We start from the raw sequence: 25,915 nt of genomic DNA, 5'->3' as shown, positions 1-25,915 counted from the left end.
AGGATCCGTCTGCATTTCCAAATCGGTAAAAATTTACCGATTTAGAAACACAGAGGGATTCACAAAGAAAATCGCAAGCAAATGAGCTGCTCGTTGCTTTTGCGACCCAGCTCATTTGCATGCGATATGGGGGAAGCAAGTTGGTGAGCTGAGCATGCGCAGAACAGTCAATCGCTATGCGTGAATGCTTTGCGCATGCTACAGATGGAAAGCAATAGATTTAACCTTTTTTTCTTTTTTGCAAGCACTAAAGCGCTTTTCTTTGGATGGGCATACCTGTATTGCAGCTCCCTGCCTCCTGCTGCTGGGAAAAAGTGGGGGCTCTTCTGTGAGGAATCAGCAGCATCAGAGCTTGGTTACACCCCCAGCTGTTCCTGCTGCTTCCTTCTATTTGCTGGCTGACATCCTAGAACGTCCATCTCCCTGAAGATGGACTCTCATTGGCTGGCTGCTGTCCCAACTCCTCCTCCCTGCAGGGCTTCCCTGATGACATCACTTTAGAGCTGTGAACTGATTGGATCTGAACTTCCTGGTGTCCCCCTCCAGTAGTAAGTGGGTGGGACATCCCAGGCTGATGCTGTCTAATTGGTTTAGCCCCTCTCTGTGGGAGGGAGGGGCACCAGGAAGTTTGGATCCAATCAGTTCATAGCTCTAAAGTGATGTCATCAGGGAAACCCTGCAGGAAGGAGGAGTTGGAACAGCAGCCAGGCAATGAGAGTCCATCTTCAGGGAGATGAGCATTCTAGGATGTCAGCCGGCCAATAGAAGGAAGCAGCAGGAACAGCTGGGGCGGAACCAAGCCCATTTCCCACAGACAACGTTTCTTTGATGGACCCTTGTCTTCCTTGCAATTTTGGTAAGTCACCATTACTTTTATGCTTTATATTTCGGTATTGCCTCCCACACACAAAGTAGTGGCAAAGAAGCTGCGTGTAAGCTGGTATACTTTTTTTTTTGTGCTCCATCTTCCCTGACTTGTTTCTCTCCTTCTCCTACTTGCGATAATGAAGAACCGGCAGACCCAGACCTCCCATTAAAATTTCCACAGTAAAGGTAGGGACTGCTTTTGTGAATGGGGTCAGAAACGGTAGTGTATCGCATCGCATTCACATTATAATAGTAATTAGCTCATTATAATAACTTTGCATTCCATTTTCGTTAGTTGCTACCATGACAGGAAAATGACTTGGAAAACCCTTTTGTGTATGTCCTGGTTTACTACTTGCACGCTAAACTGGTTAGAACTAGTTTAAAAACCACGTTGCTGGCTCGTTAAGTTTAGTGCATCATGGCCCTCAATGCCAGGCCATGCCCAGGCACCAGCGCTGAATATCCAGGATGTGCTGGCCACTAGAGGTTATGTGGGTCACAGCCAATATTCAGCCAGGACCCATATATGACAACTATGCGTGCCCTGGCTGAATATTAGCTGGGACCTGCATAAGAACAATCAGATGCCTCAGCCCCTCCAATACTTCACCCCCCCCCCCCCAGGTCTAATGCCCCCTCCCTCTTCCATGGAAGACAATAATAGCCCTGGCTTGAGCTTCCACCCCTATAGGACCACCAGATCTACCTGGAATCTCCCTAGTGGTCTAGGGGTCTTATGGCCAGGAGCGTTGCCCATTTGCTCCTGCTCATCATGGGTCCGGCCTCAAAATGGCTGCTGTAACCCCCAGTGGTAGTCTCACAGTCCCATGTTGCTCTCCAAGCCCATGGTGAGAGAAGCAGATACACGGCTGGCCTCACCATCTTGCCTACCAGCTGTTGGGAGTAGGGAAGCAACATTGCAACTCATCATTTCTAATTGTCCGCAATTTGAAAGAAGGTAAAAGATGGAAGCAGATACTCATTTTAATCCAGCACCAGGCATAACAAAATTCTCTCCCTCCACACAAGCAGCAGGAGCAGTGCTTAATGGTGCATCAGCTTCATGACTCTGTGTCACACAGGAAATTGATGTGCTTAACCAGGGGAAGCTTATGCACCATTAAGTATTGCTCCTACTACCAGGGAGGAGAGGATCCAGAAGACTTGATAGGTGTTAGAGGGGCCCATGGTTGAAGAAAAATCCTGTGTCTCTGTCCCCAGTTAAAGCAGCGACAGGAAGTAGTTCTAGTCCATGGAATTGGGAATATTAGTGAAAATCAAGGACAATGCCAGAAAATCAGAGATGTCTGGTAACCTTAATATATATGTAGAACAGTGGTCATCAGTTCTGGGCATCAGACCACCCCTCCCCCAGAATCTGGAATATTTGTTATATATATTTACATATGGTGCATAAACTAACATCTCAAGTTGGTGCCATTGTTGACTATCTTAGCAATGGCCAAATATCACACAGGAGTGGAAACTGAACATAGGCACCTGGTATAAGCGGTATGGGGAGGCTAAGTCTTCCCCAAACCTAGGCTGGCAGATAAGAACAGGAGCTGGATCAAATTCAGGTAACTTTATTAGCATGACAGTTTTACACATCACTTGCAGGAAGCTGTCTGCCTGCTGCAGCTCAGCTGCCAATTCCCCAATCCCCACCTCTTGCCTCCTGCCTCTTATAGGTCCTAGCCAGCAGAAACAGCCAATAAGCAGCCAGGGGTAGGGAAATACTTTCTCCAAATGTAGTGGTGACTGACAAGGGAAGGGGGGGGCACAGAGCAGTGTTGCCAGGTGGGCGGTTTTACCGCCCAATTGGGCGGTTTTCCGCGACCCGCCGCAGGAAATTTTTGCCCGCGGCGGGTTGCGGTTTTTTGGGCTGTTTTTTGGGCTTCCGGGCGGTTTTTTGTGCGGCTTTTTCGGCCGCGGGGGGCGGGGTTAGTGATGTTTTTGGGCGGGGTTAGTGACGTAGGAGGCGGGGCCGATGACGTGGGAGGCGGGGCCGATGACGTGGGAGGCGGGGCCGTGATGGGGGAGGCGGGGCCGGTGACGGCAGGGGCGGGGTTAATGACGGCGGGGGTGATGACGCGGGGGTGGGGGTGTCAGGGGCGGGGTTTGAGTTTGGGCGGGTTTTGGGCGGGTTTTGTGCTGCATTGGGTGGGAAAAAAATTTTCCACCTGGCAACACTGGCACAGAGAGACTACAGGAGATGTATGAGTCAGAGAGTTCATGGGAAGGGGAGAAGAGGGAGGAAAGAGACAAAATCTGTGGAACCCAGGGGGGGACCACCCCAGCCCCTGTTCCTCTGCTTCAGCCTCCCCAAACAGCTGGGTCACCGGCTGTCTATGAAACTGAATTAATTCTCCTGGACCTTTTGACTAATAATTGGTTTTATAAATTAAAATTAAAATTACCGTTAAATAACTGTAGGGTTTCCATCTTACAAACATTTCTGTATAGTGCAAGTAGGAATTTTCATTTTTGAAGCATTAACTGTGACAAATTCCATCTGCTTCTTGCAGTTATCGAAGAAGCTGGTGTCAAGATGAAACTCACAGTGGTCGACACGCCAGGTTTTGGAGATCAGATCAATAATGAAAACTGGTTAGTTTACCATGTGTTTTCCTCTCCCCTTTCCATTCACTATCTGATGTACCCTCCCCCACCCCACCTCTTTGTGTCTCTTTTTTTGGGCTTGGATGACTGCCAAATGTTTATTTTTAAATGTGACCAAGACACAAATTGTTTGGTTATTTCATTGTGCCCTAATTCCACCTCCTTTAAGTTTTCAATTTGAGGGTGTTTCACTTCCTGTTTTACATTCAATTAAAAGTTTGGGATGGTTTTGATTCATCTCTGTCATTTAAACATCAGATCTCTGCAGTTATTAAGACCATGTTTTTAAAGATAAGGTTAGTGATGAGACTTAAGAGTTTTCTGTCGTCAGACAATTTTTGTTTAGTAATGCAAAATTTTGTTTTGCCTCATTTGGACTACTGCAACACTCTTTTTTGTGGTCTTCCTTAAACTTCTATAAGAACTTTGCAGGAAGCCCAGAATTCTGTTGCTTGGGTGATTGGGGGAGTTAGTAAAGTGGACCATATCACACCTCAACTTATTAAATTTCACTGGCTCCCAATGGCTTGGCGAGTTAAATTCAAAATACTATTGCTGGTATTCAAATCCTTACAAAATGATGCGCCAGATGCTATTTCAAAGTCTTTAAAAATCTATCATCCTACTAGAAATTTCAGATCTCAAGGAATCCCTCATTCCGCCAGGTTCGACTAGAAGAAGATCACTCGCAAATGTATGTTTATAGCTGGTCCAACAATGTGGAACGATCTTCTTCTAGAGTTACAACAAATAACTTCACTCTCACTTTTTAGGAAGCAATTGAAAATGCACTTATTTCAGGAGGCATATTATTAAAAAGTCAATTAGTCTATGTTGCTTAGTCAAATGTGCTGTGCTTGCCTATAATCGTTTGATGATTTTGTTATGACAGATTATTTTAATTTCATAATTTTAGTCTTTTTTTAGTAACTTCTGTTTATTTTTGTATGATTTATAATTGTATTTGTTGTATTGTATTGTATTGTTATGTTTCAAATTCTGTTTTATGTTTCTTTTTGTGACCCGCTTAGATTGTATGGATAATGCAGGATATAAATGTGATAAATAAATTCATAGCCTTTATCTGCTGCACAAGCGTCTCCATGCCCTCAATAACTACGTCACCACCCTAACCCCTCTCCCTGTACATAATCACTCTCACACATGTAGCAGAACTGTTGTGTGTCGGAGCTGAGGGTTGCCCCAGAGGCAGATACATATCATTTATTTTAAGGTCTGTGGCCAAACTGCACTCCAATGCACCCACATTTCTATCTCATGGCACACAGACAAGTAAAGGGTCCCTCATTAGAGAGCATATCTTATTAAGTGGAATCATAGTTAAACACAGGAGGATTGCAAGAGGCAAAAAGGGATGGAGAGTCAGTTATTTTTGAAAATAAAAGTCCCTGTAATAGACTCTTCAGTAATGTACAAATATACACTGAAGAAGGAAAATTAAAACAATGAGTCAATTAGCTTTAGATTTTATAAATGGCGCCTTAAAAATCTGTGCCATAAAACCACATAGCGTGATTCCATAAACTACACCTAAAGTTAGGCGTAGTTTATAGAATACACTCACGTATCGCTGTTGTGACTAAAATTTAGGCACACCCATTTAGGCCACCTAAAACCAGACCTAAATACCTGTGCCTAAGTTAGGCGCAGATCAGGTATATTCTATAATAGTGTAATTTTTTGAAACACCCACCCATTCCATGCCCATGGCCATGCCCCTGTTTGACTGTGCGCATTAGAATTTGCATGCACCACGTTTTAGAATACGTGTAGAAAGTTGTGTGTAAATTCTAATTAAATCCAATCAGTGCTGCTATTTGGTTAAGTACCAATTTTCAGTGCTGATTGGCTTGTTAATCAATTACGTTGTGTGCGCAATTTGGCCATGGGGCCAAATTAATGCACAAAACGTAAGGCGCCATATATAGAATTTGGGGGTTAGTCCATAAAATCAAAGCGAGATATGGTTTATGGTTGGTTTATTGTTTATGAACTTATATTCCACTTGTAACTAAATGGAGAACATAATAACACACATAATCATAAACATTTACAATAAATAAATAAAAATCAATAAAAACACACACAAAGAACAAAGAACTAAAAGATTATATTACAAAACTATAATTGGACCAAATTATAAGGACACACATAAACTCTTCCAACTTGTGAATAAACTACTAGATACTACACCAGTCACAACCAACAGCAAAGACACACCAGGAGCAGACAATCTCACAAAATACTTCAACGAGAAAATCGTACAACTGCGACTTAAGATACCTATCAGTACCATCGACTATGCTGAACTCCTTGAATGTCTAGATCCAGACCCTGGCATTTACCCAGCAGACAGAACCTGGACCAACTTCGAGACACTATCAGAGGATATCGTCTCCCAAACGCTCAAAAGATTTGCCAAATCCCATTGCAAACTAGACATATGTCCAAACAACCTTATGACATCTGCTCCTCAACAATTCATAACAGACATAACGAAACACTTGAATTATAGGTTACAAAATGGACTTGTCCCGATGGAGAAAGGTAACATCCTACTCACCCCCATACCCAAAGACGCAAAGAAAAGTGCCAGCGAACTAACCAACTACAGGCCAGTAGCATCCATTCCCTTAATAACCAAACTAACGGAAGGATTAGTGACCAAACAACTCACAAACTACTTAAATAAATTCTCAATACTCCACGACTCCCAGTCAGGATTTCGGTCCAACCACAGTACTGAAACTGTACTAGTCACTCTCATGACCAAATTCAAACAAGCGATTGCAACTGGAAATAACATATTACTTCTACAATTTGACATGTCAAGCGCTTTCGACATGGTTGATCATGGAATACTACTACATATCCTTGAGTACTTTGGGATTGGAGGTAACGTTCTCAACTGGTTCAAGGGATTCCTAACCACACGATCATACCAAGTGACATCTAACTCGATGTATTCAGCCAAATGGATACCTGAATGCGGAGTCCCACAAGGATCCCCCCTTTCGCCGACTCTATTCAACCTAATGATAACTCCCTTGGCCAAACTACTATCAAACCAAAACCTCAACCCATACATATACGCAGGCGACGTAACGATCTACATCCCATTTAAACAAGACCTAAAAGAAATTTCCAATGACATCAACCAAAGTCTCCAGATCATGCATTCATGGGCGGATGCATTTCGACTGAAGCTTAACGCAGAAAAAACCCAATGCCTAATACTCACCTCTCAACATAACAAGAACAAATTCACTGCCATTAACACACCAAATCTGAACCTTCCAATCTCGGACACCCTAAAAATTCTTGGAGTTACCATCGACCAACTCCTAACACTTGAGACCCACGCGAAAAACACAACCAAGAACATGTTCCACTCAAAGTGGAAATTAAAAAGAGTAAGACCTTTCTTCCCAAGGACTGTTTTCCATAACCTGGTACAATCAATGGTGCTCAGTCATGTAGACTACTGCAACGCACTCTACGCCGGATGCAAAGAGCAAATAATTAAGAAACTTCAGACAGCCCAGAGCACTGCAGCTAGAGTCATATTCGGGAAAACAAAATATGAAAGTTCTAAACCCCTACGAGAAAAGCTACACTGGCTCCCACTTAAAGAACACATCACGTTCAAAATATGCTCCCTAGTCCATAAAATCATTCACGGAGATGCACCAGCCTACATGTCAGACCTGATAGACTTACCACCCAGAAATTCCAAAAAATCATCCCGCACATTCCTTAATCTACACTTCCCTAACTGCAAAGGTCTAAAATACAAACTAATGCACGCATCAACCTTTATCTACTTGAGCACACAGTTATGGAACACATTGCCGCACAACTTAAAAAAGATCTACGAACTAACGAACTTCCGCAAACTACTGAAGACCTATCTCTTCAACAAGGCATACCGCACAGATCTACCAATATGAATACACACAACTCCTCCACATTTACTCAGAACTGTCTTATAATTTCTGCTCGTTATACTATTATCATGTTTTTTTCATTATTATCTTGCCCAAAATCCTTCTGTAACACTAAAGTCTACTCTCTAATATATGTTCACCATTCATGATGTATTGTACGCCACATTGAGCCTGTAAAGAGGTGGGAAAATGTGGGATACAAATGCAATAAATAAATAAATAAACATACACTACCACCTACAACAAGGTAGCTGAAAAAGAATCAAACAACTTCATCAGAGAGAGAGCTGTAGGTCTCTTGTGGACAGTATTTTCCACTTCCAGCTGAAGCACCCTTCACTGGTCCTAATACCCAGCTTAGCTGTAAAAAGCCCCTTTCTCCTTCTTAGGATGCCAGTGTGCTCCTCAGCTGTTACTCTGGATCCCTTTTCTCCTGGCACAGATTAAACCTAAACTCTATTTTCTTTCTCTCTCTGGTGGCAAACGGTGTTTCTGTGCTCTGACTCCTTTTATTGGTTTCAGTATTGCTCTCTGATGACTCTGTGGTTCCCAGGTGCTGTGGTTTACCTTGTTGAACAGATTAGTGGAGAAGGGCCTTGGAAAGTGTTTTATCCCTTTCTGCTTAAGGTTTTAGCACTCAGCAGATGCACTCTTTCCACCTTTCTGGTGCCTTCCCCTATTAGGACCCTCCTGTGGTTACAGTTGCACTCTTTATTCTTTCTGACATAGGATCAGGGTCAAGCCTCTCTGATGACCAGACCACTCTTCCTTCAGGGCACTCTGGAGCTGATGTAGAAAAGGAAAGGGGATGGGGTTTAATATACTACCTTTCTGTGGTTACAATCAAAGCGGTTAAGTACATAAGTACATAAGTAATGCCATACTGGGAAAAGACCAAGGGTCCATCGAGCCCAGCATCTTGTCCACGACAGCGGCCAATCCAGGCCAAAGGCACCTGGCAAGCTTCCCAAACGTACAAACATTCTATACATGTTATTCCTGGGATTTTGGATTTTTCCAATTCCTTTTAGTAGCGGTTTATGGACTTGTCCTTTAGGAAACCGTCCAACCCCTTTTTAAACTCTGCTAAGCTAACCGCCTTCACCACATTTTCCGGCAATGAATTCCAGAGTTTAATTACACGTTGGGTGAAGAAAGATTTTCTCTGATTTGTTTTAAATTTACTACACTGTAGTTTAATCGCATGCCCCCTAGTCCTAGTATTTTTGGAAAGCGTGAACAGACGCTTCACATCCACCTGTTCCTCTCCACTCATTATTTTATATACCTCTATCATGTCTCCCCTCAGCCGTCTCTTCTCCAAGCTGAATAGCCCTAGCCTCCTTAGTCTTTCTTCATAGGGAAGTCGTCCCATCCCCGCTATCATTTTAGTCGCCCTTCGCTGCACCTTTTCCAATTCTACTATATCTTTCTTGAGATGCGGCGACCAGAATTGAACACAATACTCAAGGTGCGGTCGCACCATGGAGCGATACAACAGCATTATAACATCCTCACACCTGTTTTCCATACCTTTCCTAATAATACCCAACATTCTATTCGCTTTCCTAGCCGCAGCACACTGAGCAGAAGGTTTCAGTGTGTTATCGATGATGACACCCAGATCCCTTTCTTGGTCCGTAACTCCTAACGTGGAACCTTGCATGACGTAGCTATAATTCGGGTTCTTTTTTCCCACATGCATCACCTTGCACTTGCTCACATTAAACGTCATCTGCCATTTAGCCGCCCAGTCTCCCAGTCTTGTACGGTCCTCTTGTAATTTTTCACAATCCTGTCACGAGTTAACGACTTTGAATAACTTTGTGTCATCAGCAAATTTAATTACCTCGCTAGTTACTCCCATCTCTAAATCATTTATAAATATATTAAAAAGCAGCGGTCCTAGCACAGACCCTGAGGAACCCCACTAACTACCCTTCTCCATTGTGAATACTGCCCATTTAACCCCACTCTCTGTTTCCTATCCTTCAACCAGTTTTTAATCCACAATAGGACATTTCCTCCTATCCCATGTCCCTCCAATTTCCTCTGTAGCCTTTCATGAGGTACCTTGTCAAAAGCCTTTTGAAAATCCAGATACACAATATCAACCGGCTCCCCTTTGTCCACATGTTTGTTTACTCCTTCAAAGAATTGAAGTAAATTGGTCAGGCAAGATTTCCCCACACAAAAGCCGTGCTGACTCGGTCTCAGTAATCCATGTCCTCAGATGTGCTCTGTAATTTTGTTTTTAATAATAGCCTCTACCATTTTCTCCGGCATCGATGTCAGACTCACCGGTCTATAATTTCCCGGATCTCCCCTGGAGCCTTTTTTAAAAATGGGCGTTACATATTATATTTAGGTACTTATTTTGTACCTTGGATTAAGTGATTTGCCCAGAGTCACATGGAGCTGCAGTGGGAATTAAACCCAATTGCCCAGGATCTCAACCTGCTGCACTAACCATTAGGCTATACCACATGGTAGAGCTGTATGCCAATGCTTAAGCACGCATCATCTAGTGCAAGATCAGTGGCAGCCCTACCATTAGGCTACCTGAGGCGGGGGCCTCTGGCAGCACTCTTCCTGGAGCGGCATCACCTCCTTCCTTCCTCCACGCTCGTCCCAAATTTACCTTCTTTGTCCATTTTCCAAAAGGCAGCAGCAATTCCCATATGCTGCCCTGCCACTGGCACAGGCCTCTTCTCTTTACTGTGGCCCGCCTCTCTGATGTAACTTCCTGTTTCTTCAGAGGCAGGCCGCAATAGAGAAGAGGCCGGTGCTGGCAGCAGGGCAGTGCATGGGAATTGCTGCCACCGCTGCTGCCTTTTGGAAAATGGGAAAAGAAGGTAAACTCAGGAAGATGGAGAAAGGGAAGAGGAGATGCCAGACCGGGGTCGGGGGGGGGGGGCAGCGGCAGTGGCATCTCATTCTTGCCTCAGGCGGCATCTTGCATTGGGCTGCCCTGTGCAAGATTAACAAGAAAGTATTCTGTGGCAATGCTGTAAATTAATGAGATGCAAATTAAACATATGCTGTAGAACTTGCATGCTAATCAGGGAAAGCCTACTCTGTACATGCACAAAAAGATTCTGCAATAAGGGCACTTTCACTGTGCTCATGTCCGAGCCAAAACAAAAGGGCCAGCACGCATCTGCACATGAAACATTCTGCACATAAATATTAGCCTTGCAAAAGTCTCTTGCACATAAAAGTTTTGTGAGGCTGATATTTATGCACAGAACATTCCGGTTTGTGCACAGATGTGTGCTGGCACTTTAATTTTCTTTGGATACACACACAGAGCTGTTGTTACCTCCAGTTCTATCTCTTATTATGTCTTTTAAAGTAGCAGGCACTGATCTGTTTCCAGAAAAAAAAAAGAAAAAGACGAGGCATTTAAATCCCCAAAACTGGCATTAAATTCTATCAGCCAATCCTTCTACGCTGCCTTGGACCTGGCAGAAATTTTTCCACAGTGTTACAATCCCCTGTTTACTTCGGTGCATTGCAGAGGAATACCTGATGGCCTCATTACCATTTATCTCATTTACCATTTATCTCTCTATAACTGCTTGACCAAATCCTCTTGTTTTACTGACTTCTTTATAACACCACTTGTATTTCTCTACCCTGGCATGGCGATGCCGTAACAGGTCTTTGTAAGCCACACTGAGCCTGCAAATAGGTGGGAAAATGTGGGATACAAGTGCAATAAATAAATAAATAAAAAGTCTGTGCTCATCTCGGCTGCACATGTTAATTGCCGTGGTGGTGAAGCCCTTTCTGCATATGGCAACCAGTAATGTGCACACTGTACCCTTATGTTTCTGCCCATGGTAGCTTTCTGCATCGGCTCCTCTGCACCTCAGGGAACAGCCGTGAATCAGGCTGGCAGTCCCTGATCAGTAAGGGAACAAGTATCTCTCTTTTCATTCACTACAGGAGCAGGCAGGAAACTCCTGTGTTTGTGTCTTCTCCCCTCTTCCTTAGCCCTGAGAGCAGAGTCATAGCTTAGATGGACCCCTGGGTGGGTTAACCCATCTGCTGCTGTCCAACATTCTCTTTGCTGGACCACTTCCAGAGAGGAAAAGATTCCTTCTACTTGGGCCTCTCTATAGGAGGAAAGACAAGGCTTCTTCCTTAACTTTCAATGTAGGAGTCCAGAATGTTCTTCCTGCAACTGTATAAGAAAGCACATTTTAGCTTTCTGCCACCCAAGAACAACTATAGGGATGTGCCCTGCAGAGGTACTCACACCACTAAGACTACCACAATACTCAAAAGATACCAAGGGGGGGGGGTCATTTTATAACAGGGCGCCTAAATTTTATGCCTATTTTTAAAAGGCAACAAAGGCCAAAGGTGGTTACCCCTGGATTCTATATATCGCATCTAGATTTTTATGTGGAAATCCAAGCGTATTCCATAACAATGCGCCTAACCTAACTGGTTAACAAGCTGTTAATTGGATGTTCAACAAACAATTATTAGCACTAATTGGCTTTAATCAGAACTTACACGCAGAACTCACTAAGCACATTCTGTTACCTAGTGCATGTAAATTCTAATGCGCATTGTCAAAAAGGGGGCGTGGAACGGGCAGATCTTGGGCGTTCTGAAAATTTACGCACAGGGTTATAGAATGTACCCGCTCTGCACCTAACTTAGGCGCCGGTATTTACACCAGGTTTTACTTGACGTAATTCTCCTCGACTAAATATAGTCGTGCGGATGTCAATAAGCATATTCTATAAACCGCTTGGAAATGTTATAGAATACGCTTAGGTGGAAATGTTTTCTGTGCAGATTTCTATGTATATGTACCTCTGTACAACTGTACAATAATTATTCTCCACACATAAAACATGCACCAATAAAAAGTCCAAATAATAGAAACAGCTTTGTTTAAAATATAAGGCTTATCAGTGTGGTATGTTCTAGAAGGAGTGGGAGGCGGAGTTCTTTACGATGATCCATCCCCACTGGGAGGGATCTTATTCAGTAATATGATAGTGCTGACTCTGGGTCACTGGGTTGGGGGGGTATTAGAATGTTCTGGAAGCAGAGTTAAGGAGTGGTGGAAGCAGAGGTAACATGTTGCTATGTCTAGTAGGGCTTTAGAAATGATAAGTAGTAGTAGTAGTAGAAGACATGAAGGGGAGGCTGCCTTCAAAGGCACTCTCTCCATTGAGTGACTGTGTTTCACATATAGCCCAGCTTTTCAGTCCCCCCACCACATGTACAGGGCACATGCTTGCTTAGATTTCTGTTCCTAAAGCTGAAAGAGGGATGGATGGAATTAAAAAAATTGAGATCAAACAGGTGCCTTGGTCAGTTCATTTTGATGTTTCTTGTCAAAAGGCTGGCAGAATATGTAAGAGGCCATTGAAAATAATTTTGTTTAAGAAAAAAGATGACCCCAGAGTTCTTCTATATATATAAAACTCACCCTCAACGTTCTGAAGATAGTGACGTCAGTGAAGCCAAGCCCTGACTTCCTTCAAAAAGGTTCGAAGGTTCGTGGTGGTGAAGCCACCAAAATCGCTCTGGGCCCCCCCCCCTCGAGGGCGGAGCAATGGCAGAACAATGAAGGGGTTGGCAGGGAGGGAGGCGGGGGGGTGGGAAATCGCTCCGGGCCCCGCCCTTGCATCAAACGTCATGACGTTGAGGGCGGAGCGATGCCAGAACAACGAAGGGGTTGGCAGGCAGGCAGGGAGGGGGGGTGTTGCCGACGAAAACCTTCATGGCAGAACAAGGAAGGGGTTCACAGGGAGGGAGGCGGGGGGGGGGTTGCGACATCACTCCAGGCCCCACCCTCGCGTCAAACGTCATGACGTTGAGGGCGTAGCAATGGCAGAACAACGAAGGGGTTGGGCAGGGAGGGAGGGGGGGTGTTGGCAACGAAAACCTTGCTAGCGCCCGTTTCATTTGCTCTGAAACGGGCCTCTTTTACTAATTTATATATATTAGGAGGTTTTACCGTGAAGCTGAAGGAAGGACAACTAGAATAATTTGTCAGGACCCGGGATACAGAAATGAGTATAGTCACTAAAGTGGCAGTATTTTATTTACCAGAATATAAGCCAGTCCCCTGTTTTTGAAGCTCTGAAAGTGGAGGAAGCCACAAGTACAGGAAAGAAAAGTAACCCTCAATCCTCAGCAAACTGCAGAGCAAGAGGAAATGCAGGCATGCAAAATGAAAATAGACTGGTTTCCATGTAAAGCCTCATCTGTCTATGTCTGCCAGTGGGCAATATCGAGTACAGTTTTATTTTTGGGAGGAACACACAGTTGTAGGATAGTGCTGGGATAAGTTCCTGGGACTACGCTGCACTTCAATATTAGAACATGTTGGGTCACGCTATATCTGATTGCCTGCGTTTGGAGGTCAAGAAGACACCTATTTTAGACACATAGGTGGCTATGGGACTCATTTTCAAAAGAGAAAAACATCTAAAAAGTGGCATAAAGCAGCATTTGGATGTTTTTCTTTCCAAAATGTCCAAATCAGTATTTTCAAAACTCATTCTCCAGATGTTTTTCTATGCTGTTTGCAAGTACATCCAAATCTCAAGGGGGCATCTTAAAGGCAGGATCTGGGCGTTCCTAAGACCTGGATGCTTTTTAGCCATAATGGAACAAAACAAAAACATCCAGGACTAAAACTAAGAGGGTTTGAGCTAGGCCTGTTTTAATAACGACTAAGCTACAAAAAAGTGCCCTAAATGACCAGATGACCACTGGAGGAATAAAGGAATGACCTTGTCTTACACCTCCAGTGGTCACTGACCCCCTCCCATCCCCAAAACATAAAAGAAACAGAACATTCCAACCTGTATGACAGCTCAGATATTATGGCCAGTCCTATTAGTACAGCAAGCAGGTCCCTGGAGTAGCCTAGTGGTCTGTGCAGTGCACTGTGGTGAAGAGAACCCAGGCCCATATCCCACTCTAACTGTTACACTTGTGGTGGAATGTGTCAGCCTTCCAAAACTCACCAAAAACCTACTGTACCCACATACATGTGACCCCTTCAACCATAAGGGCTGTCGTAGTGGTGTATAGTTGGGAGCAGTGAGTTTTGGGTTGGAGGGCTCATCAGACAGGATAAGGGAGCAATGGTGAGATGTGTATTTTATATGAAGCCCACAGCAGTGTCCCCTAGGGGGCCCGATTGCCCTCCTGGGATGTCTGTGTGGCCAGTCGACTAAGAATGTTGACTCCCCCTACATCCCAATGGCTTGATTTTGTGTGTTTTACACTTGGACTTTAATTTTCAAAAATGGGCCAAAAAGAAACACACAGAGCACAAAGATATCGAGCATGTGGCCATTTTTGAAAAATAAAGATAGATGTTTTGCTGTTTCGAAAAGGGCTATATTACTTGGGACATTTAGCACAAAACGTCCAAAGTCCGACTTAGGCGTCATATTATTATTATTTATTGCATTTGTACCCCACATTATCCCACCTTTTTGCAGGCTCAGTGTGGCTTACAGAGTGTTGTTATGATGCAGTCATTACATGATCTTAGATACATAAGCTGAAAGTAAATGAATAAGATGCAAGGTCATTACATGATTTTAAATACGTAAGCTGAAATTAGATGAATTAGATGCAAGGTGATAGAGAAGGTGTTGTGAGAGGTATTTATGATGCACCTGAGTGATTTAAGGAATGATTTATTAAGGATGTCTTTCGTAGGCTTTGTTGAAGAGGTGTGTCTTCAAAGATTTGCGAAAGCTGGTTAGATTGTCCATATTTTTCAGGGCCATGGGTAGTGCGTTCCATATCTGTGTGCTTTTATACGCAAAAGTAGTAGCATATGACTGTTTGTATTTAATTCCTTTGCAGCTGGGGAAGTTTAGATTGAGGAATTTGCAGGCCGATCTTTTGGCGTTTCTAGGTGGTAGGTCCACTAGGTTTAACATATATGATTTTGTGGACGGTTGTGCAGATCTTGAACTCGATTCGTTCCTTGAGTGGTAGCCAATGTAGTTTCTCTCTTAGAGGTTTCGCCCTCTCGTATTTAGTTTTTCCAAAGATGAGTCTGGCTGCAGTGTTCTGGGCTGCCTGGAGTTTTTCTAAAATGCCCCTCGAGTCTTTATAAAATATCAGGGGTAAACTAGATTGCAGCCAGGGACATGTATGCCAGCTCAGGAACAGGTGCAAATGGTAGCGGATAAAGTAGTCATGTATTTTCTAAGTTATAAATGTAAGTCATGATTGTAGCCATGTCTCATCCACACTCTACCCATGAACACACAGACATTCGGTGAGGAAAAATGAGTGCTTTCTTGTCATTGCCAAACTCATGGGGTAATTTTTTACGCTGTGGAGAAAGGCCTTACGTATATGTGTCCCTCGTTGATTCCTATGAAGAGGAGTAAAATAAGTCTTTCCAAAATGATAGGAATGAGGCTGTCTGGGGTTTGACCTATGGGCAGGTGTGTTTGGTTTCTTGCCCTTAGGTCAGGCAGACATCATCCCACATGTGCCTCAAGCAACCTCCCAGCTTTTTTGATTGGGGGCTGATCTCACAAGAGCAACATTTAGTGCTGAAAAGGAAGAAGAAGATTCATGCATAGGGAAATGAGGCCTCTAGAAGACAATTTATAAACAGGCACGGAGCCTTACGCACCTAGAAGGTTCCTATCCAGAGCCTTTTCTATAAAGGAAATCAAGCACCTATTTTCCTTACACCAAGGATGCTCAATGTCAGTCCTTGAAGGCCATAACCCAGTCAGGTTTTCAGGATTTCCCCAATGAATATGCATGAGATCTATTTGCATGCGTGTTCATTGGGGAAATCCTGAAAACCCAATTGGGTTGCAGGCCTTGAGGACTGACATTGAGCACCCCTGCTTTACACAATACCAGCGTAACCGGGTATATGTGCCCATGTATGATTAGGCGGGAGCATGTATGCCAGCCATGGAGCTGGTGCAAATATTCACTCCTACATTTCATAGATACATAACTTATAGTATTGTATAAATGACACATGCAAGCTGTTCCCTGCCCGTCGTCTGCCCAGACTCCATTCATGCCAACCTCCACCTGCAAATTACACACTATCAAAGATATCTGCATAGTTACAGAATAGCGCATAGCTGGGCTTTTGGCATTTATGTGTATATATGCTGATACTGTAGTCATTTATGGGCTTACATTACATACCAAATAAGCCCATAAATGACTACAGTATCAGCATATATACACATAAATGCATAAATGCATTCTTTATAGAATTGCCTCCTCCAGGCATGCCACAAAGATATGATTTCCTTCATTATATAATTGTATCCAACTTCTGCCTCCTGAATAGCTCCTTACTTCAGTCTCCTTTCCAGCTGCAGGGCTGGGCCAACCATTAGGCAACCCTATTCACACACGCAGCAAAGTTTATTATTTAAAAGCCTGATGTATTGGGGGTGGGTCTGATTAGGGGCCTGAAAGTTAATTGGAGGGGGCGTAAGCTGAAGGTTTACTTAGAGCATTGTTTCCCAAGTCCGGTCCTGCAGTACCCCTTGCCAGTCAGGTTTTCAGGATATCTACAATGAATATGCATGAACTTGATTTGCATACACTGCCTCCATTATATGCAAATCTCTTTCAAGTAAATTCATTGTGAATATCCTGAAAACCTGACTGGCAATGGGTACGCCAGGACCGGACTTGGGAAACACTGGCCTAGGGCACCCAGTACACTTGATTTGGCCTTGCCCAGTTGTGTTTACAGTTACTGATGTTATAATTCTCCTCCTCACTCTTTCACAGTCTTTGTTCTAAAATCAGCAATTCAGTGTTATCTGTCTCCTTCTCTCTTTCTATATATGTACCGGAATTTCTTCTCAACCTCCCTCTCTGTCTTTGACTTTAGCCTGGTATTACTTCCTGTCTTTGTGCCCTTCTGCTCCTCTCGCTGTGCTTTATTCACCCCATTTCTCTCTGTCTTCTCCTGATTCTCTCTCCCTGTTCCTCCTTCACAGCTGGGACCCCATCGAGAAGTACATCAATGAGCAATACGAAAAGTTCCTCAAAGAGGAAGTGAACATCGCAAGAAAGAAACGGATCCCAGACACTAGAGTTCACTGCTGCCTCTACTTTATATCACCCACTGGCCACTCGTATGTGAAATCACTATTCTATATTACTCACTTGGTTTTGGCGCTTGTATCCCATGATAGCACCACTTTCTATCATCCAAAGCCCATTTGAACAGATTTTAAAATACTGAATGTGCTTTATACTCCCCGCAGATCATGAGCCCAATATTCAGCCGGCAGTGATTTGTGTTTTACTGATTGTCGCTGGCATTAAACCAGGAAACTCAATGCTGGGCCATGTCTGGGCTTTGGCATTGGATTTCCGGGTTTTCAGGGCTGGCTAACTTGTGGAGGGGCATAGTCAAATGGGGAGCCCAAGTTTTCCTGAGGGCATCCTCGCAGCAGGACGTCCCTGCGAAGGGGCGGGGAAACCTGTATTATCGAAACAAGATGGGCGGCCATCTTTCATTTCGATAATATGGTCAGGCACGCCCAAATCTCCACATTTAGGTTGGCCTTAGAGATGGTCGTCCCTAGAGATGGTCGTCCCCGATTTTCGGTGATAATGGAAACCGAGGACGCCCATCTCAGAAACGACCAAATCCAAGCCCTTTGGTCATGGGACGAGCCAGCATTCGTAGTGCACTGATCCTCCTGACATGCCAGGACACCAACCGGGCACCCTAGGGAGCACTGCAGTGGACTTCAGAAAAAGCTCCCAGGTGCATAGCTCCCTTACCTTGTGTGCTGAGCCCCCCTAAAACCCACTCCCAACAACTGTACACCACTACCATAGCCCTTAGGGATGAAGGGGGGCACCTAGATGTGGGTACAGTAGGTTTGTGATGGGTTTTGGAGGGCTCACATTTACCACCACAAGTTTAACAGGAGGGGATGGGCCTGGGTCCGCCTGCCTGAAGTGCACTGCACCCACTAAAACTGCTCCAGGGACCTGCATACTGCTGTCATGGAGCTGGGTATGATATTTGAGGCTGGCATAGAGGCTGGAAAAAATAATTAAAAAAATGTTTTGAGGGTGATCACTGGGGGAGTAGGGGGAGGTCATCCTTGATTCCCTCCAGTGGTCATCTGGTCATTTAGGGCACATTTTTGTGGCTTGGTCATAAAAAAAAAAGGCCCAAGTAAAGTCGGCCAAGTGCTCGTCAGGGACGCCCTTCTTTTTTCCATTATCAGCCAAGGACGCCCATGTGTTAAGCACGCCCCAGTCCCGCCTTCACTATGCTTCCGACACGCCCCCGGGAACTTTGGTCGTCCCCGCAACGGAAAGCAGTTGAGGGCGCCCAAATCGGCTTTCGATTATGCCGATTTGGGCGATCCTGGGAGAAGGACGCCCATCTCCCAATTTGTGTCAAAAGATGAACGCCCTTCTCTTTCGAAAATGAGCCCAATAGCCGGTTAAGTGTGATATTTGGCACTTAACTGGGTTACCGCATAAAGATAGGACTAATTTTATGTGGCCCTATTTATGCAGTTAACCTGCACTTAGGGGCCCTTTTACTAAACTACAGCTGGGTTACCGCAGGAACCCAGTGGGAATTCCCACCCCCAGCACACACCATTTTTGACGCTACAAAAAGTTTCTGTTTTTGTAGCGCCAGTGCTTACCCGGTGGTAATTGCTGCCTGGTTACCACCGGGTTAGTGCAGTAGCCCTTACCGACACCTCAACGGGTGGTGGTAAGTGCTCTCCCACCCACCAAAATGGCTGCGTGGAAAGTGGTTCACTTACCACACGGTCATGTCTTCAGAAAAAGACAGCCTTTTACCCGCTGCGGTAAAAGGGGGCCTCAGCGCAGGCCCCTTTTACTACAGCTTAGTAAAAGGACCCTTTAACCAGCCAAGTGCCAATTCCACCCCCAGAACATCCCCAAAATAGCCAGTTTTCAGTTTGGCAATAAACAGTTAAGTGCCTCTGAAAACAACCGGTTAGCCCCAAACAGGCAATTTAAATGGCTAGGATCCATTTCTGGCCAATTAGAGCACATTGAATATTGACCCCCATTGTGTATCAGTGTTTAGAATAATGGCATTTACCTGTTTATGTGCGCATACGTTCATTCATTCATTTATTTCACTTTCTATACCGCTCTTACTAACTGGCAAACCAGGGTGATGCAACACACAAGGGTGGAAGCGAACAAGTTCCAAGTGACCAGCCCAAACAGGAAGTAAGAGCGTCAAAATGAGTTTATTGAGACCCTACACGGTCCGTGTTTCGGCAAACAAGCCTTCCTCAGGGGTCCAAATGCTTTGAACTGCAGTAGCGATGCAGAAGGCATATGAGCCTTTAAAAAGGCACAAAGATAATGCGCTGCTACTGTGAAGAAACCGGTCTCCGGGAGGACCAAACCAAACTAGGGTGGTGTACAGACTAAAAAAGAAATTACAAATAAATAGTAAGAAAGGAACTACAATTTTAGATAGGAAAGAAATCTCATACATTCAAACAAAGTCGTTAAAAGGAAAAAAGGGAGGTAGGTAGGTAAGTAAGGAAAAGGAGAAGGAATAGAAGGGGAGCGGAGGGAAAGAGCAAAATTCTGACAGATGGATGTCACCCCTCCATGCAGGACAAAAAGTAAGGGTAAAAAGCCAGGTTTTCAAGGCAATATTAAATGATTTCAGTGATGATTCTGCACATATAGCTAGAGGCATTATATTCCAAAGGAATGTTAAAGTGAAAAAGAAAGCTCTGTGTCTGATGAATTCAAGAGTAGACTGTTTTGGGCTGTGAGAACCAAGTGATGATCATTCAGGGATTGAAGAATCAGTGCTTTTTTTGTGCCCGTACGCAACGGTACGGCGTACCGGCACCTTTTTTTTTTGCTCTCCCCGCCCCGTGACGGACGCAGTGCCAGCCCCCATTTCCGGCCGCTGCTGCTTCTCCTGTTGAGCAGCAGCGGCCGCTACACAAAGAAAAAGATTTTTAAAAAACTTCAAACCTGGCTGAAACGCGGCACCCCGGCACTGTAGACAGCCATTAGGCATTGGCTGTTGCCCCGCAGCCGCTCCTCCTCTTGCCTCTACGTCACTGCGCTCCTCCGGGGTCTTCCTCCAGGGGCAGTGACGTAGAGGCAAGAGGAGGAGCGGCTGCGGGGCAACAGCCAATGCCTAATGGCTGTCTACAGTGCTGGGGTGCCGCGTTTCAGCCAGGTTTCAAATTTTTTTTTTTAAATCTTCTTTTTCTTTGTGTAGCGGCCGCTGCTGCTCAACAGGAGAAGCAGCAGCGGCCGGAAATAGGGGCTGGTGCCGCGTGCGTCGCAACTTCGCGCCGTTCGCGGGAAACTTGGCAGGGAGAGGGAAACAAACAGAGGGAAGGATTGGGGAGAGAGAGAGGAAAAACAACAGAGAGAAGGATTGGGGAGAGAGAGAAAGAGGGAAAACAACAGAGGGAAGGATTGGGGAGAGAGAAAAAGAGGGAAAACAACAGGGAAGGATTGGGGAGAGAGAGGGAAAAACAGATGGAAGGATGGGGAGAGAGAGGGAAAAACAGATGGAAGGATTGGGGAGAGAGGGGAAAAACAGATGGAAGGATGGGGAGAGAGAGGGAAAAACAGATGGAAGGATTGGGGAGAGAGGAGAAAAACAGATGGAAGGATTGGGGAGAGAGGGGAAAACACAGATGGAAGGATTGGGGAGAGAGGGAAAAAACAGATGGAAGGATGGGGAAAGAGAGAGGGAAAACAGATGGAAGGATGGGGAGAGAGAGGGGGGAAAACAGATGGAAGGATGGGGAGAGAGAGAGGGAAAAACAGATGGAAGGATGGGGAGAGAGAGAGGGAAAATGGAAGGATAGGGAGAGAAAGAGGGAATACGCTGGATGGAAGAATGCAGAAAGAAATAGAGGAGACACTGGAAGGATGGGGAGAGAAAGCAGAGCTGCTGGATGGAAAAGGGGAATAGAGAAAGACTGGAGAATAAGAGGAAGGGGCATGGGGAGAACAAGGGTGAGGAAAAGATGAAAAGCCACAGGTAGATGAAGGAAATTAAAGAATGGATAGTAAGAATGAATTAAATCTGGACAGAGAGAGAGCCTGAAAAATATTGAAGAAAGCAAAGAAAAAGGAGACAAAAAATGACAAATGGCACAGAAGAGTTAAGCAAAAAAAAAAGGAAAGGAGAATCACAGACTGGGACCAATATGGAAAGAAAAACAGTCACCAGACAACAAAGGTCGAAAAAAATCATTTTATTTTCATTTTAGTGTTTGTAATATGTCCAATTTGAGAATTTACATTGGCTGTCTTATTTTGCACTGGGTATACTACTACTACTACTTAGCAAATCACGTTATTTTTTTCTCCTATAGTACTGTAATATTTTCAATGATGTCTCTTTATATGTGCCATGGCTGGTATAGGGGGTGTGGTTAATGTAGGTGTGGCTATCATAGGGGTGGAGCCATATGTGGTGACCCCGCCCACAATGAGTACCGGCACCTTTTTTTCTACAAAAAAAGCACTGTGAAGAATACGATATGGGGAATAGGGGATTGTTAAAGAAGATAAGTATTCAGCTAAACCTACCTGAAATGCCTTAAAAGTGAGGAGTAGTGTTTTACAAATGACTAGTAAAAAAGGCCCATTTCTGTCAGAAATGAAACGGGTGCTAGCAAGGTTTTCCTCGGAGTGTATGTTTGAGAGAGAGTGTGTGTGACAGAGCGTGTGTGTGTTTGTATGAGAGAGAGAGAGTGTGTGAGAGACAGTGTCTGTGTGTGTGAGACTGTGTGTGTGTGACAGAGAGATAGAGTGTGATAGACAGAGAGTGTGTCAGAGAGAGTGTATGTGAGATACAGAGAGTGAGTGAGTATGTGCCCCCCTTTAGGGTCTGAGGACCCCCTTCCACCCCCACCTCTCTGGTTTCAGGACCCCCCTCACCCCTTCCCTCTCCCCTGCCCCCCTCCAGCCACCCATATCCAGCAACCCTCCTCTCCACCTGCCCTCCCTGCAGCCACCCATGTCCAGCGACCCTCCTCTCCCCCTGCAGCCACCCATGTCCAACGACCCTGCTCTCTCACCTGCCTCCCCTCTAGCCACCCAGGTTGTGTAGCGAATTCTTCGGGGCAGGCAGGAAAGATCCCCAGTCCTGCCTGCCTGCTGCTGGGCTGGCGCTGACCCTCCCCTGCTGCCGGATCGCTGTTCAAAATGGCTGCTGAGACTTCCAATGGCGGACTCGCGAGACTTCTGCTGTAGTCTTGGAGGCCGCCCTTGTAAGTGTCGGCAGCCATTTTGAATAGCGATCCGGCAGCGGGGGGGGGGGGGGGGGGGGGTCAGCGCCAGCAGTGGGCAGGCAGGACCAGGGATCTTTCCTGCCTGCTCCGAAGAATTCGCTACACAACCTGGGTGGCTGGAGGGGAGGCAGGTGAGAGAGCAGGGTCGTTGGACATGGCTGGCTGCAGGAGGGGCAGGGGGAGAGGGGGGGTCGCTGGACATGGTTGGCTGCAGGGGGGCAGGGGAGAGGGGAGGGTCGCTGGACATGGATCAGCTGTGAGGCATGGAATGTTTTTTTCTTTTCTTGCGGGTTCTGAAGTTGCAACGGTGACGTCAGCCTGACTACGGAGCCTAGCTCAGCAACTCCGAAGGAGCCACGGACACAGGCAGCAAGATTAGAACGTTGGAGGTGAGAATTATTATATAGGATGCGTTGTTCCACTGGAAGCCAGTGATGACTCTGAAGAAGAGGAGAAACGTGGTCAGAGCAGCAGGCATGACATAGAAGTCTCATAGCAGTCTTCTGGAGTGTTTGCAGCTTTTTTATTTGAAAACTAGTAAAAAAGGCCCGTTTCTTAACGCAATGAAACGGGCGCTAGCAATGTAATGAGTTCCTGCCATTAATGTTTCCACGGTTGTATTCTGAATATAATTGTTGTTTACATGTGTAAGATTTCTTTAGATACAATATTTTTTGTGTAAACTGTGTTACAATGTGGTAAAAGGTTTCCTTGTTCAGGCCCTTCAATCAGTTTAACAGTCACATCAGAAGAGCTCCTTACTCGTGAGAATGCAACATACAGTTGCCCATGTGAGAAACTGAGAGTGACAGTGTGTTTTACAGACAGTGTAAGAGAGAGATACACAGAGTGATTGATTGATTGAGTGTGTGTGTGTGTGTTTGTGTGATATGTGTGAGTGAGTGAGTGACAAAGTGATTAAATGTTTGTCTTCCCTTCTGTTCTGTGCACTTGCCTCCACTGATGTTCGTACCTCCCTGTATATGATTGTTTGTTAGAGATTCAATCCACTCCACTTCCCTCCTCCAAGTTCCGTTCTGTCTGATTGGTGAGGGTGGGGACAGTGAGAGCCAATGAAACGCTGAACTACAGACTTACGAACCCTACAGTGCCACAGAGTTAGCTTCAGAACGTTGGAGGTGCTTTTTATTATATAGGATGGGGAACAGCCAAGGTACACGATATTATAATAATCCAATCTAGGGATAAGCAAAGAAAGAATAAGAGAGTGGAAGGTGTTGTGATCAAACTGCCACAATTCTGCCTGTGCTGCTCTGTAAATACCCACTTCACTTATAAAGCGCATATTTGCAAGGGGCGCACACGTGGGTGCAACTTACATTATTTACACACATAAAATTTAAATAGAAAAACATATTATAAGTTATGTGCATATCTGCATCATTTAGACACTAATTCTTACTCCAGCTCTATTAAGTGCTCAACTTTTACACATGTGTTTTACCTATTACACTCGTATTCTGTAAAGGAAGGTATTGTCTACATCCCTTGGTAAAACAGGCTTCTACTAGACACCCTCCAGGTGCTTAGTTATTGAACAACCCTTATGCATAACTCACTGTCGCTCCACTGATGCTGTAAAGTTGTGTGTATTTTCCTGTAAACCCTGGAAATACAGATTCTGTTGCTGTGTATTTCCCCTTTGCTTCCCTTGCTTTTTCCTATATATTTACACAATTGTTAGAGAACCTCTTTGATTCTGCAGGTTGTTACGAATATGAAGTGTTTTGTTACTGGAAAGAAAGACAAGCAGGGGCAGAAGAGGCCAGGTTGGGACAGAGTGCATGAAGTCATGTGGAAGAGAAGATTACAGAAAGGAGGCAGCATGTTAGTGATATTCATTCTCAGTCCTCAAGGGGCACCAGTGGATCAGGTTATCAGGATCCCTAATGAATATGGATGAGAGAGATTTGCAGCCGTTGTGTATTCATTAGGGATATCCTGAAAACCTAACCTGTCAGTGGCCTTTGAGGATGAAGTGAAGACCAGTGAGCTATGGGATGGCCCTCTGCTTATAAATGGCTGAGGTTCTTGCTGTAAGATGTATTCTGGTATTTAAGAAAGGATAAGGTGATAGAAGAAGAGCAGAGGATTGTCCTGAAAGAAGACTTTCAGGGATCTAACCTGCTGTGTGGAGAAGAGAGGGAGAAAGGATAAGGGTTTGCAGGATGTCCTCTAATGTCAGTCTGTCTCTTTGGATGCAGCCTACGCCCTCTGGATCTGGAGTTCATGAGGCATCTTAGCAAAGTAGTGAACATCATCCCTGTTATCGCAAAGGCTGACACCATGACCCTGGAGGAGAAGACAGAGTTCAAACAGAGGGTGAATATTATTTTAAAGAAATAAAATACTGAATATGTTTAGATATTTTTGCTTTCTGGTAGTGGAAATTGTTCAGGCAGATGACTTATATTATTTTATTCTGTTGAGTTATGTTTTGTTTATTCTATTATTATGCGTGTCTTTTTGTAACTCAGTTTAGGCAGGCTAAAAAAAATGATTTTAAATAAATGAAAGGACCTCACTGCAAGTGCATCTCCATGGGAAGCATTTCCTTGAGCACTGCAAGAGCTGATGTTAGATGAGGCATGTTGAAAGTCTAGATCAGGGGTGTCCAGCCTCGGTCCTCGCCCAGTCAGGTTTTCAGGATTTTTCCACTGAATATGCATGAGATCTATCTGCATGCACTCCCTCCATTGTATGCAAATAGATCTCATGCATATTCATAGTGGAAATCCCGAAAACCCGACTTGGCGAGGGCCAAGGTTGGACACCCCTGCTGTAGATAGTACTGGTGAGGCATAGCACTGCTGGAAACACTATCAGATGAAGGCTGCACAGAATCACTGATGCTTTTGTTTACTCTTACTAAATAGGTCCGCAAGGAACTGGAGGTCAACGGGATTGAGTTTTACCCACAAAAAGAGTTTGATGAGGACCTGGAGGATAAAACAGAGAATGACAAGATCAGGGTAAATTCTTATGTTTCAGCTTTTTTAAAAATGGTTCTACTTCAGTTCTAATTTCAGAGGTGTGACATTACATCCATGAGATTTGCTGATGAAAAGTCAACCATGCTGGAAGCAGTGTTAAAAATGACATCACTTACAAACATACACACTAGACTTG

At 44.7% G+C, this 25,915-nt stretch overlaps 1 protein-coding gene across 1 annotated transcript in view; it reads left to right on the top strand.

Moving 5' to 3' along the window:
* The window catches only part of SEPTIN3 (septin 3), a 70,647-nt gene that overhangs the window by 21,948 nt on the left and 22,784 nt on the right, over positions 1 to 25,915 (top strand). The window contains 4 exon segments of the mRNA XM_030189978.1: positions 3,399 to 3,480; positions 17,462 to 17,599; positions 24,991 to 25,108; positions 25,663 to 25,758. Coding sequence (XP_030045838.1) covers positions 3,399 to 3,480; positions 17,462 to 17,599; positions 24,991 to 25,108; positions 25,663 to 25,758 — 434 coding nt within the window.

This window comes from Microcaecilia unicolor, chromosome 1 (genome assembly GCF_901765095.1).
Source record: "Microcaecilia unicolor chromosome 1, aMicUni1.1, whole genome shotgun sequence".
Lineage (NCBI taxonomy): Eukaryota > Metazoa > Chordata > Amphibia > Gymnophiona > Siphonopidae > Microcaecilia > Microcaecilia unicolor.
The sequence above is the reverse complement of the archived record's forward strand: the minus strand, read 5'-3'. Positions and strand labels throughout refer to the sequence as shown.